The sequence below is a fragment of the Rattus norvegicus genome, chromosome 5 (assembly GCF_036323735.1).
Source record: "Rattus norvegicus strain BN/NHsdMcwi chromosome 5, GRCr8, whole genome shotgun sequence".
In the NCBI taxonomy this organism is placed as follows: Eukaryota; Metazoa; Chordata; class Mammalia; order Rodentia; family Muridae; genus Rattus; species Rattus norvegicus.
Window position 1 is genome coordinate 52347552 of NC_086023.1, and position 13091 is coordinate 52360642.

The window sequence follows — 13091 nt, forward strand, 5'->3', positions numbered from 1 at the left end:
TCCCAACAGTTATCCCACCTTGTGTACTAGAGCTGTGCCAGCTGACACAGAACATCTCCTATCACACAGTCAAGGCATAGAGAGCCCTTGGAAGAACAGACTATGCATGTGCAGATGCTACTGGCAGCTCCAAGAGGTTTTGCCTCCGTTATGTCCAGCAGCACATGGGTTTGTGGCCTCACCTGAATGGAGCATGGTGGGCAGTTGGCAGCCTCTGAGGGAGTGATGGCCACAGTAACTTCCACCTTATTTTGTGGAAATGGGCACAGTTGGTCTGAGGAGAAGCCCTTCTCCACACATGCTACCTGGGAGCGAGTCATGGTCTGGCCATTAGTGATGAAGCATTTCCCTTTGCAAGAGGAGAAAGAGCTGGCTGGGTTCTAGTATGCAAAGGTGAGCCGAGTGGCAGCCTGAACCCTTGCCAGCATTTAACTGTCTCTGCCCTATGAACAGCACTAGCATTTGGTTTACCCTAGTGGTTGCAGCGGGATTGTGGGGTGAGGCTTTTTGTAGGAACCTCCAGCCTTTGGCGCCTCAGAGCCTTGCTCTGATAACTCTTGAGGAACTGGGAAGGATTCGAGTTGTCTCCCATATTACTTAGCTTGCAGTTTGCTCTCTTACCACAAGCCAAGTAGTCTGTGTGGGGGCCAAGGACACAGAGGTCACACAGCCCCATAGGCAGGCCTGGCTTGCCTGCCGCCCCGTGCCTGACACTGGATCTCTTCTTCCCAGATGCCTACACAGAAGACGACCTCATGCTGTACTGGAAAAAAGGCAATGACTCCTTAAAGACAGATGAGAGGATCTCCCTCTCTCAGTTCCTCATTCAAGAATTCCACACCACCACAAAACTAGCCTTCTACAGCAGTACAGGTGAGCTCAGAGCATGGGTTGAGTGCCAGGAGCCTTTGTCCTGGCTAGATGGTTCAGGCTCTAGTTAAGAAGTGTGTGATTTGGTTGTCGCATCAAGTGTTCAAAGGTTTGAAACAGAAGACCTAAACACTTTGAAACTAGACCTAAATGAAGTCTGGTAGGTGGTACGCATCAAGTTGGGGTGACTTTACTATCCATGCCTCCCTGGACTCATTATACATTCTGTAGCCTCACGAAGCCCAGCTCAGTCAGTCAACAGGTTCTCCAGGGCAGGAGTGAGGATTAGTGACAATTAGACAACACTGTAACATGACTCCAGCCAGTGCTGAGGCTGAAGCGGGTTTACTGTTTTCCAGTCTGCTTTTATACCACTTCAAGTACATGCAAAATGATAAGATCAGTTCTGGGTCAAGCAAGGCATTAAACAAAACCCTGTAAACGCCTTTCTAGGGCTGGTCAGGATGACCAGGATAAAAGGAAGACCACCTATACCTCCCCTGAGCCTTCTCTGAGCTTCGCCTTAACTCAAATGTAAATGTTCTTCTTCTGGGCCCCTAGTCAGATTCCTGCCCTAAACTTACTTCTTTTGTCCTGGCCAAATTCCTGTCAAGTGTCTAGAAGCCAGCTGCCTCAAAAGACTCTCTACAGTAGTCAAGCTGGGAATTCATTATACTATATACTATGTATCCAGGCTGGTGAACTCATAAACTATGTATCCAGGCTGGCGAACTCATTATAAACTATGAGCTAGGCTGGCCTGAACTCATTATACACACTGCATCTAGTCTGGCCCTCTGGTTCAGTGTCACCAGTTCTAGGGTTATAGGTGTGCTCCAAGGCCATTAGCTTTTAGGTAATTTTTGATCCACCAATGTATCCAAGACAATTGCCTAGGAAATATTAGTTAAGGCTCAAAGGTAAGCCAAGTGAGTACCTGTTAAGTTGGCACAGCATCCCTGAAAAGCATACCAGAGCCTCTCCTCTCCAGCACCAAATAAGTTCTAATTCAGACTGCTGTTCTCTGCTCATCATGGGGATCTGGCTGTGGCTTTATGAGTCAAAGGTCTGTATAGGCCTGGTCACCTCCTGTTGCCTGAGATTATGCTCTGAGGTCTTCCCCAGCTGCTGGTCCATGCTGGTAGACAACTAAGGGTAATGTTCTCTATCCCTTGCATCTGTTTTGACAGTCACCTTTCAGAAGGTTTTGCAGTTCCTCTTGCTGGACTTCTACCTTGTAAGAACACCCTAGACTTTTTAATCTGTTAGCACTAATATTCCAGTTTGGAGTGGCAGTTCAACTCACTCCTGTAACATCAGTCTTCTGAAAACCCTCCACAATCACTTGCTGACATTGAGAGGCATGTCTCATGTGATGCACTCGCTGAGGATACTGGGTCTGCCCAGTCTCCACATATCCTCAGTCCTGGGCATCCTCCTCCCTCACACCTCTTTTCATGGAAAGCACAAAGGCAGAGTGCAGCTTAATGGACCACTGGTTGCTACTCCATGCCTAGATAAAATACTGAGCTTCTATCCCAAAACACATTTCTTCCCACGAAGAAATCTAAGAAGGGAGCCAGGCATGGGGTTATTCACCATCACCCCAGCTCTTGCAAGACAGAGGTAGAGGATCAGGAGTTCAAGGCCATTCTCAACTACATAATGAGTTTTGAGGCTGGTCAGAGCAACCTAAAACCATTTCTCGAAAAGAAAAGAAAAGAAAGAAAGAAAGAAAGAAAGAAAGAAAGAAAGGAAGGAAGGAAGAAAGAAAGAAAAAATTTTAAAAAGAAAAGAAATAGGGTTGTTAGTCAGTGCTTCTTGAGCTTGGCTATGCACACAAACCTCACAGGACTGCTATTCAAGAAAGATTTGGTGCTCGCTCTGGCAGCACATATATTAAAATTGGAACGATACAGAGAAGATTAGCATGACTTCTGTGCAAGGATGACATGTAAATTCATGAACATTCCATATTTAAAGAAATAAAGGAAGGGAGGGAGGGAAGAAGGGAGGGAGGGAGGGAGGGAGGGAGGAATGAAGGAAGATTCTGCTCTGGTGAGTCTGGACTATGGCCTAGGAATCTGGAGAAAGAGAAGGGAAGGGAAGAGAGAGAAAGGGTGAGAGGGGATCAAGCTCAGGACTTGTGCATGCTGTCAAGGACTCTACCTGTGAGCTACATTTGAACTTCTAAGAAACTCCCTTGAAACCATGAGGCTGATGGGACCCCAGGCCATATTTTGAAAAACAAGACTTTAAATAATGTTCTCAGGGATTCCCTTTGTGTTTATGAAGGGGACAAAGATTTCTTGTAGTGCGTTCACACAAATGTCAAGGGTCACCACATGATACCATCAGTGTTTTTTTCCTGTCCTCCCCCAGAGGTATGGTTCCAGTTGGGGGGGGGTGTCTTAGGCAACGTTTACGATTCTCTCAATAAAACTTGTTTTCTGAAGGAGCCAAGCAGCCAGCTATGCTGCATGCTCTCTCTTCTCCCTGTGTCCCCAGGCTGGTACAACCGTCTGTACATCAACTTCACTCTACGTCGTCACATCTTCTTCTTCTTGCTCCAAACCTACTTTCCTGCCACCCTCATGGTCATGCTGTCCTGGGTGTCCTTCTGGATCGACCGCAGAGCTGTGCCTGCCAGAGTCCCCTTAGGTAAGGGCTATCTCAAGTGTACATTACAGGTATTTGGAAATACAGCTCATTCTTCTCCTCTTCACAGCATAAGGAAATGCTTCAAGGGACTGATTCGAGTAGCATCCCACAGTCTAAGTGCCACTCTGGAACTCTGTCTAGGCGTCCACGCCTGTTCATCCAAAGAGCTCACCTGTATGTTGTTGTAAAAATATAAAAAATAAAATGCTGTCTTTTATCCCCACTAGGTCCGGCACCATGGTGCCCCAAGATATCCGCGGGATATCTTGCCAGAAGCACGAATTCCAATTCCCCAGACCAGCCGCCCCACACTCCCTTACACTTAAACCTGCACATGAAAGAACACACAACACAATAACCTTTGATCCGATTGATAAGATATAATTGCCCACCTAAACATACAAAGCCCAGTACCATCCATCCCTTAAGAACATTAATAACAACCTGTAAATACACAGAGTGGAATCCTAACGTCACCTGCCACGTTGTCTACCGGCTACTCTCCCTGTCCCTTCTGTTTCTCCCTCTTTCCGTTCTAGTCTCCTCCTCTTCCTTCAAACTTTTCTCAGACCCCTTCCTTCTCATCCAGTGACAGGCCTCCTTCTATCCTGTACCTGCCCTCACCTGTATTTTACAAATTAAATGTGGAGAAGGTTCTGGTGAAGTCACCTGAGTCCTGAGTACATGACTAGGCAGCCATCCTTGGGGCAGTGGAATTAGCATCAAAATACAGAAAACTCCAGGGCAAACCACAACACCTGTAGTCCTCTAAGAGCCCTTGTCCTAAGGGCTCCCAGTCTTTGGGTGATTTCCATGCTGGTCGGTATAATGGATTCTGTAGCAGTGTTTCTCAAGAGATCTTTGCAATAAAACCCTTGAGGGGATGTTAAAAATGAAGGCTGGGAAAGACAGAGTTCCTAGGTAAGGACCTGTATTTGGGGGGTTGGTTTTTTTTAAGATAAGGTTTCCCTGTTTATCCCTGGATGTTCTGGAACTCACTCTGTAGACCAGACTGACTTCAAACTTAGAGATCCACCTGCCTCTGCCTCCTGAGTGCTGGGTTGGAAGGTGTGTGCCTCTGTGCCCAGCCAGGATGTGCATTTTTAATATGCCCCTCCTTTCCTTTCACAGCGCCCCATCGACTCTCCTCATCCCAAGCCCTGAGCTCACTTAGCCACAGGCTGCAAGTGACAGGGTGGTCCACCAGGCTTCACTGAAATGGTTTGGAGTTGGCCCTTAGGATGACCCTAATCCTCCGTGATTTGATGTTTTCCAAACAAATGTTCTGAGCTTAATTTGAAATCCTGGGCAATTTCCCACAGACAGATGCCCTGTTCTCTAGCAGTTAGCAGTCACACTCCAACAAGTACTGTGCTAAATACACGCGTGCTATCATATTAAAATCTGTCTCCTATAAGCAAAATGATCCTGGTAGAACTGATGTCAAGATACTCAAGGTAGTTCTTCTGGAGGGGCACACAGGTCCAGCATGGGGTGGCTGTCGGCTAAAGGGAAAGGCTCAGGAGTATAGAAATTTTATGACACAAAGGACACAACATTGAGACAAACCCTTGAGAGAAATACCTGCATGTTAAAATGTCTGGGGCTTTCTGTAGAAAGGATGTAATGAATACAGTAGGTATACAGAGGAGGAAGTGGGGATGAGGGGCAGAGGACCCGTAAGAGAACTGTGGTAGCCAGCTCTTGAGAGACAGGAGGAGAGAGCAGGTGTTAATTGTCTAGGCCAAGGGAGAACAAAAGACAGAGAGAGCCACAGAGGGCCAAGGCCTGCAGTATCTGGTGAAGGCAAGCACATGCTTCTTTCTCACTGTTTATTGGCAGGCATCACCACGGTGCTGACCATGTCCACCATCATCACGGGCGTGAACGCCTCCATGCCTCGAGTGTCCTACATCAAAGCCGTGGACATCTACCTCTGGGTCAGCTTTGTGTTCGTGTTTCTCTCGGTGTTGGAGTACGCAGCTGTCAACTACCTGACCACAGTGCAGGAGCGGAAGGAACGGAAGCTTCGGGAGAAGGTGACTTTACCGTGACGTATGCTGGGCTAGCTTTGGGCCTGTGGGTAGGCCCAGCCCTCCTTGTAAATTGTGGCTACAATGCCCTCTCCTCAGCTGACTTCCAAGCACGGTCACTAGCAAATGGAATGATGTATGCTTTAATATTTGACAGTTACGTCTTTTTTTCCTTTAAAGAATTTTTATGGGCATTGGTGTTTTGCCTGCATGCATGTCTGTGTGAGAGTGCCGGGTCCCCTGCAACTGGTGTTACAGACAGTTGTGTGCTGCCGTGCGGGTGCTGGGAATTGAACCAGAGTCCACTGGAAGAGCAACCATGCTCTTAACCCCTGAGCATCTTACCAGCCCCCTACATCTTTCATCCAGTGAAGAAATTCATTCAACATCTACATCCTAGCAGCCACCAAACCAAGTTAAGACGTAGTTTATTTAATTGCGCTTCTGTTTAGAATGTATTGAAGTGCTTTTCAGTCTGTGGGTTGCCAGGGATTGTCCAAGAAGACCAAAAAAAAAAAACAAAAAAACAAAAAAAAAACCCCACAGATATTTACGTTACAATAAATTATTACATTCATAATTATTATTTACATTCATAAGGGTAGCAAAATTACAGTTATAAAGTAGAATGAAAATAATTTCATGGTTGGCAATCCCCACAACATGAGGAACTGTATTAAAGGGAAGCAAGACAAAACCGTAGGAAGATTGAAAGTCTCTAGTCTAGGGACAGAATCCCAGGTGGGAACTAAATGATAACTTAACATTTGTGGGACATGTTATTAAGGAATGTGGAGGAGGTCTACAACCATAATTTGTACTAGAAGCTTCTCTTCATAGCGCCCATCATTTCTTAAGTGATCTTTCCTCCCACCCTCCCTTTCTCCCAGTTTGCAACTCAGAAGCTGCCTTAGTGAGGGTTTCACTGCTGTGAACAGACACCATGACCAAAGCAACTCTTAAAGATTTATTTATTTATTATATGTACACTGTAGCTGTCTTCTGACACGCCAGAAGAGGGCATCAGATTCCATTACAGATGGTTGTGAGCCACCATGTGGTTGCTGGGATTTGAACTCAGGACCTCTGGAAGAGCAGTCAGTGCTCTTAACCACTGAGCCATCTCTCCAGCCCCTGAACAAGGCAACTCTTATAAAGGACAACATTTCATTGGGGCTGGCTTACAGGTCCAGAGGTTCAGTCCATTATCATCAAGGCAGGAACATGGTGCTGTCCAGGCAGACATGGTGCAGGAGGAGCTGAGAGGCTACATCTTCATCTGAAGGCCACTAGGAGAAGACCAGCTTCCAGGCAGCTGGAAAGCCCATGCCCACAGTGACATACTTCCTCCAACAGGGCCACACCTTCTAATAGTGCCACTTAGTGTGGTGTCAACAACCTATAATCCAGCTGCTCAAGAGGCCACTGGGTTACACCCTTCATGCACGGGGCTTTTGCGGGCTTCTGAGCGACGGTCCTCCGCTCACACAGCCCTGTGTGTTCACAGATCTCCTGCACCTGTGGGCTGCCCCAGCCTCGAGGGGTGATGCTGGACAGCAGCTACAGTGACGGGGAGGTGAACGACCTGGGTGGCTACATGCCTGAGAACGGAGAGAAACCCGACCGGATGATGGTGCAGCTGACCCTGGCCTCCGAGAGGGGCTCCCCACAGAGGAAAAGCCAGAGAGGCAGCTATGTGAGCATGAGGATCAACACCCACGCCATTGACAAATACTCAAGGATCATTTTCCCAGCTGCTTACATTTTATTCAATCTGATATACTGGTCAATTTTCTCTTAGATAGATGTGATTGTGTAAATCTTGGCAGGCACCACAGAAGTTGCTGTAAAAATGAGAATGACAGTTTAAAGCCATTCCTACCTGGGTTTTCTCTGTCCCCTGTTCAGCTCTCCAAAGCTGCACCAACAAGACACCTTGTTTTTGCACTTATTAAGTATCAGTTGTCTGCACAGCAGTATACTAGGCGTTGCAGGACGTTGCCATGATAGTAACTGATGTTAGCGGCTCCCAGATCCCAGGAAGAGCACAGAGGCCACATGTGGACATGCTGCGGTCCAGGGCCAGGGCTCTGGATGCTTTTCACATCGAGGGGTTTCTACGTCGGTGGACCATGTTCTTTAGACTACGTAGATCTGGGAAGGACCTAAATAAAACTCATCTGCATTGGGCTCACAGGTACATAAACCCCCTCGGCTGAAAGGGCAGGCTTCGTCTGTCTCCGCACCTGCTCCACATCCCCATACTTAATGGAAGGCAGTGGCGCTCACAGGGTTCTTTTCCACAAGCTGCATGGCTCTCTCCTTCTAAGAAATGCCCTTTACATGGCTGAAATGTCCCTAGTAGACTTTGAAGATAGAGATACATGGATCATTTCATCTGTTTTGAGGGGGCAACAAAGCTAGAAAACCGTGTCCCTTTCCACGCCTTCTAGTCACCGTTTCCCTCCTCTCTACCACAGAGCAGGTGCTTTCTTCAAAATAAAATCTTTTCTCAGTCGCATGACAGCATCACTGACTGAGGCGCTTGAAGAGGTATTCATTTCTTCTGCATAGTCAGCATTTCAAGAAAACTCGAGGCTGTTTCTAACTCATGGGAATGAGAAGCAAACTGTTTCTTAAGAGAAAGATAACATTGAAAAACAAAAGAAACAGACAGACATCTTCATTTCCGTTCAGCAAGTGCTGTCTGGGAACTAGAAAGCAATTATCTTCTAGATTGAGCATCCCATAGACCAGATAAGCTGGCCCATAGCAACTGATGTCAGCCATGGGTTGTAATTTGATGTATTGTTTTAAAATAGAAGCCTCTATAGTCTTTATCTAGAAGATATATAGCAGCCCCAACCGAACTTGCTCAAACAGTATTGAGCAGTATGTCATTTGCTCTGGGCCACGTCTTTCACTCAGAGAGACAACTACTTAGCATCTGCCACATCCCAGCGGCCATTGAAGCATCTTAACCAAGTCCTGGCCCATTTAGTTGTGGTTGTGTTCAGATTTCAGTGAGAGAATCCCAGGAGAAACATAAATGATAATTTAATATTGTGGAACATATGGTTAATAAATATAGAGGAGGTCTAAGAGACCTGTCCAGGGGCAACCATCCTCTGTGCTGCGAAACCTATCTTCATATATGTCGTTATAGCTCCCATCATTTCAAGGTTAACTTAAGGGATCAATACTAAATAGTATCATACACATGGCTATTCTTTACTCTGGTCATAAAAAGAGCTATTTGCAAATTCCTACTTAGAAGACAGTCTCTCATTTCCCCCAATAAAAGGTCATCAAAAGCTTTTATCAAACTCAAGTGGTAGACTTAGAGGGATAAATTAAGTAATTATCATTGATTTTCAAAATGACCGTTCGTTTTGCCAAGCATGGTTTGCCCATGCACTTGGGAAGTGGAATCAGGAGGGTCTGGAGTTCAAAGCTAGCTTTGCTTTACGGCATATTGGAGGCAAGCATGGGCTATGTGAGGTTTAAAATGGTTGGCTTTTCATTTTTATTTTATGAAACATTTACCATCAAAGCCAACAACTTTGCCACTGTCTTCTTCCTCACCACTAAGGCCACTGAGCTGTCTAGGTTTCCAGAGCTTGTAACTAAGCCCTTTGTACTGTTTGGGACACTCCACCATTTGAGCCAGTGTGTAGAATGCTCTCCTAGCCTGCTAACCTGCTATATTGAAGAGCACAGACTGGATGGCTTAATCAACAGAGATATATTTTCTCACAGTTCTAGAGACTGATGTCCAAGGTCAAGGTGCTGGCCGACGCAGTTTCCCCAGAGGCCTGTCTTGCTGTCTTTCCAATAGCCACTCTCTTGCTGCATCCTTGCCTTCTTTCCTCTGTAGCAACAACCTCTGTCTAGATCCCTTTCTCCCTAGTTACATTGTATCAGGGCCCACATCCATGGCCTCATTTAACCTTAGTTACTTCTTTAAAAGCCTTGTCTCAAAACCATTTGCTCTTTAGCGATCTCCTCCAATTTGGAATTCTTCATCTTGGGAAGCTCCTTAGGACTTAGGAGGTACTTAAAGAAGGTGATGCTGTCCATCCCACAGGGAAGAAGCCTGTTCAGGTTAAGCTCAGGAAACAAATAACAAATTCAGGAAGTCCCTGAAACTGATAAGCTATCACCCCCCCCCCCCAAGTATATACAAACAATAAGAACTGCTGAGGTCACTTTTAGATAATCCAAAAATTCTGGAAGAGACAAAGACCAGCCAAGCTGCCTAGAAGGGACAGTTCCAACCCATCTAGCTGCCTGCAAGTCATGCTGTGAGCTCCAGATTTCCAGCTATGGGAGCTGTCACCCACGATGGGGCAGGCTTTTGTAATGAAACTGTCTTTGAGTCATTTCTGCACCTCTAAATAACCTCAATAAAGCTCATTGGTTCATCCCGTTGGACATTGGTGGTGTCTTTACTCTGGTCTGTCACTGATTTTCTAACTGGAGTGGGTACATGTTTGTTCACGTATGTACAGGAACAGTGTCACACAACACCATCATGTTGATTTCCATAACACATACCCATGGAGATCTATTTGCATCCTAGTACATCTAATACTATATAAATAGTTGTACTATATTACTTAGGGAATGACAAGAAAAAAATCTGGGGACTGGAGAGACAGTTTTGTGGGTAAGAGCACTGCTGCTCAAATTTGAAGAAATGGGTTGAAGTCAGCAGCACCCATCCAGAAAGCTGTGTGTGTGTCCATGTGCATGCCTACAATGCTAGTGCTATGGTGTGTGTGTGTGTGTGTGTGTGTGTATGTGTGTGTGTGTATGTGTGTGTGAATATGTGTGGGTGCACATGTGTGTAGGTGTATTGAGTGTGTATGTACATAATACATGCATGTGTGCACATGTGTGTAGGTATGTGTGTATGAGTGTGTTTATGTGCATGTGTATTTATGTGTGTGTATATGTGTAAATATGTGTGTGCGTGTGTGTATGAGTGTATGTGTACATGTGTGCATGCGTATATGTGTGAGCGTGTGTGTAAATGTGTGTGTACATGTGTGTAGGTGTATGTGTGTATGAGTGTATGTATGTGCATGTGTGAGCATATGTAGCATGTGTGAGTGTGTATAGGGGGAAGAGTGGAGATAGGACTTCCAGGGTTTGCTGGCCACTAGCAAGCTAGGCAGCTCTAGATTCAGAAAGAGGCCCTGACTCAAAGGAATAGGTGGACAGTAATGGAGCAGGTCACCTGATATTCTCCTCTGGTCTTTATGAATGCAATCATGTGAAGCCACCACACACATACGCACACACCACATTCACATACTCACACACATGAAAAAATGCCTACATCTGTTCAATATGAATGCATGTTATTACTGATAAATTCTGATTCAAAGTTAGTTGAATACATGGATGCAGAAGCTATAGGTATGGAGGCCCAGCTCCATTTGGTAATAAGCAAACTCTGTGTGTGTGTGTGTGTGTGTGTGTGTGTGTGTGTGTGTGTGTTCACCAATCAGACTTTGAGGCTAGCCTTTCTTTGGTATGTCATTGGTTATCTACCTGGGTTGAGTAGATATTTGTTTGCAACTCCCCAGGAAAAGTGTGTCACACAATGTGTGCTGTGGCACACATGCATTCACAAATATATGAATTTTGTTTTCTTTTTAAAACATAGGACTTGGGGGTTAGGGATTTAGCTCAGTGGTAAAGCACTTATCTAGCAAGCGTAAGGCCCTGGGTTTGGTCCTCAGCTGCAGGGGGAAAAAAAAGATAGGACTCAAAGGGCCACTCTAGATCTAAAAAATTCAGGAGACTGGGGAGATAGCCAGCGTAGCACATCATGACAAGAACATAGGCTCTGTGCACTCAGAGCAGCTGGGAAGCAGAGACAAGCAGAAGAAGGGCTTGAATGCCAAGGTCCCTTCGATAACATGTCCCTAGTAACTTAACTTACTCCACTTGGACCCTACATCATAAAGATTCTGGTACAATCTGCATACTATAGACTTTCCTATATATCCTGCAGTAGAATTTTCTCTACCCCCCTGGGAGGATTGCCTCTACCTGCCCACGGAATGCTACAGGCAAGATGCTTCCTCCTGCTTCTCAGCCATGCTGCCTGCTTCATTCACAGTCAACCTCCATTCAGGTACGAGATCATCTCCTGCGCACATCTAGGGATGGTGTTGAGACACAACCTGCATGCTTTTCAGTTTCTCGGTTCCTATGTTGAGCTCTGAACTATCTGAAATAAGCCTTCACAGGATGCCAGGAAAGGCAGCCTGGGGCAGCATAGCCCTGTGCCTCCTGATTCTGCTGCATCCTGAATTCAAGATTCAAGTGAAAACGAATCTTGATATGGCATTTTGGGGACGCACCAGATACACAGTATAACAAGCCTTTTTTTTTTTTTTTTAAGATTTATTTATTTACTATATGTAAGTACACTGTAGCTGTCTGCAGACACACCAGAAGAGGGCACCAGATCTCATTACAGATGGTTGTGAACCACCATGTGGTTGCTGGGATTTGAACTCAGGACCTCTGGAAGAGCAGTCGGTGCTCTTAACCACTGAGCCATCTCTCCAGCCCTATAACAAGCCTTTTAAGTTACAGTGGCTTTACTGCCATCTCAGGATAAGAAATCTACTCATGTTTACGTAGCTTATTGAACACAGAAAGTCAAGCTGCTGCCTAACTAGAGACTTCACCCCTACTGACTAGTATCCACAGTGCTCTGCGTTCTACAAGAAAAGTAACCACCAACCCAGCTGCAAACCCTATGAAGACCGGCTTGCATGATACACCGGTGTTCTAGTGACACAAAAGTCATGGGAGTAACCATGCATTTCTGCTTGGATTCAGTGCCCACTCTGTGAGAGGGAACCAATACCCAACACCACTCTCGTGGCCATGAACCTGAGAGTAGATAAGTCAGAGGCCCAGGGGAAAATCAATACTATTGTTCTGTTAAAGGAACCCAGCTGTTCCTCTGTGAGTCATAATGATATTCCGCTAAACCCACAGATCAGTGTCTCAGTCCTCACCAGACAAGCTTCCTTTTGCAGTAAATAGGAACTAACAGACAGACCCCAAACTGGGCAATATGCAGGGTGAGATCAGTCCTAAATGGGATGTTTTCTTCAAACCTCTCCCCAGGGCTCAGGGATCTATGTGGAAGTGAGAAGGAAAGACTGTTACTAGCCAGAAATGAAGGGTGACTCAAAAGAAATAGTGTCTTCCAGACAGAAAGGGACTAATGCACACATGTACTCAGACACGGAGGCACACACTAAGTTTGCGTAAGTTCATGCCAGATGGGACCCCAGTGCCAAGATGGGGAAGTGGACACAAGTTCCCATCTGTGACAAAGAAGCTGTTTTCCACGGACAACCTCTTGCACAGGAAAAAATAGGGGGTTTGTTTTTTTTTGTTTGTTGTTTGTTTTTGTTTTCAACCAATAAAATCTACATCAACCACACACGTAAGGAGAGGCCTTACAGCCAGCAGTAGATGGCCAACACAAAC

The 13091-nt window shown here is 45.7% G+C and overlaps 1 protein-coding gene and 1 non-coding gene across 2 annotated transcripts in view; both read left to right on the forward strand.

The window, feature by feature from the left end:
• Gabrr1 (gamma-aminobutyric acid type A receptor subunit rho 1) overlaps positions 1–9998 on the forward strand; it is a 37075-nt gene extending 27077 nt beyond the window's left edge. The window contains exons 7-10 of the mRNA NM_017291.4: positions 733–873; positions 3379–3531; positions 5374–5570; positions 7072–9998. Of these exons, the coding sequence (NP_058987.3) occupies positions 733–873; positions 3379–3531; positions 5374–5570; positions 7072–7365 (785 nt within the window). The 3' untranslated portion in view covers positions 7366–9998. The remainder of the gene's footprint in view (positions 1–732; positions 874–3378; positions 3532–5373; positions 5571–7071) is intronic.
• On the forward strand, positions 2746–2851 carry LOC120103194 (U6 spliceosomal RNA). The gene has a single exon (XR_005505289.1). It is a non-coding gene; the product is annotated as a U6 spliceosomal RNA (small nuclear RNA).
• Positions 9999–13091: the final 3093 nt, after the last annotated feature.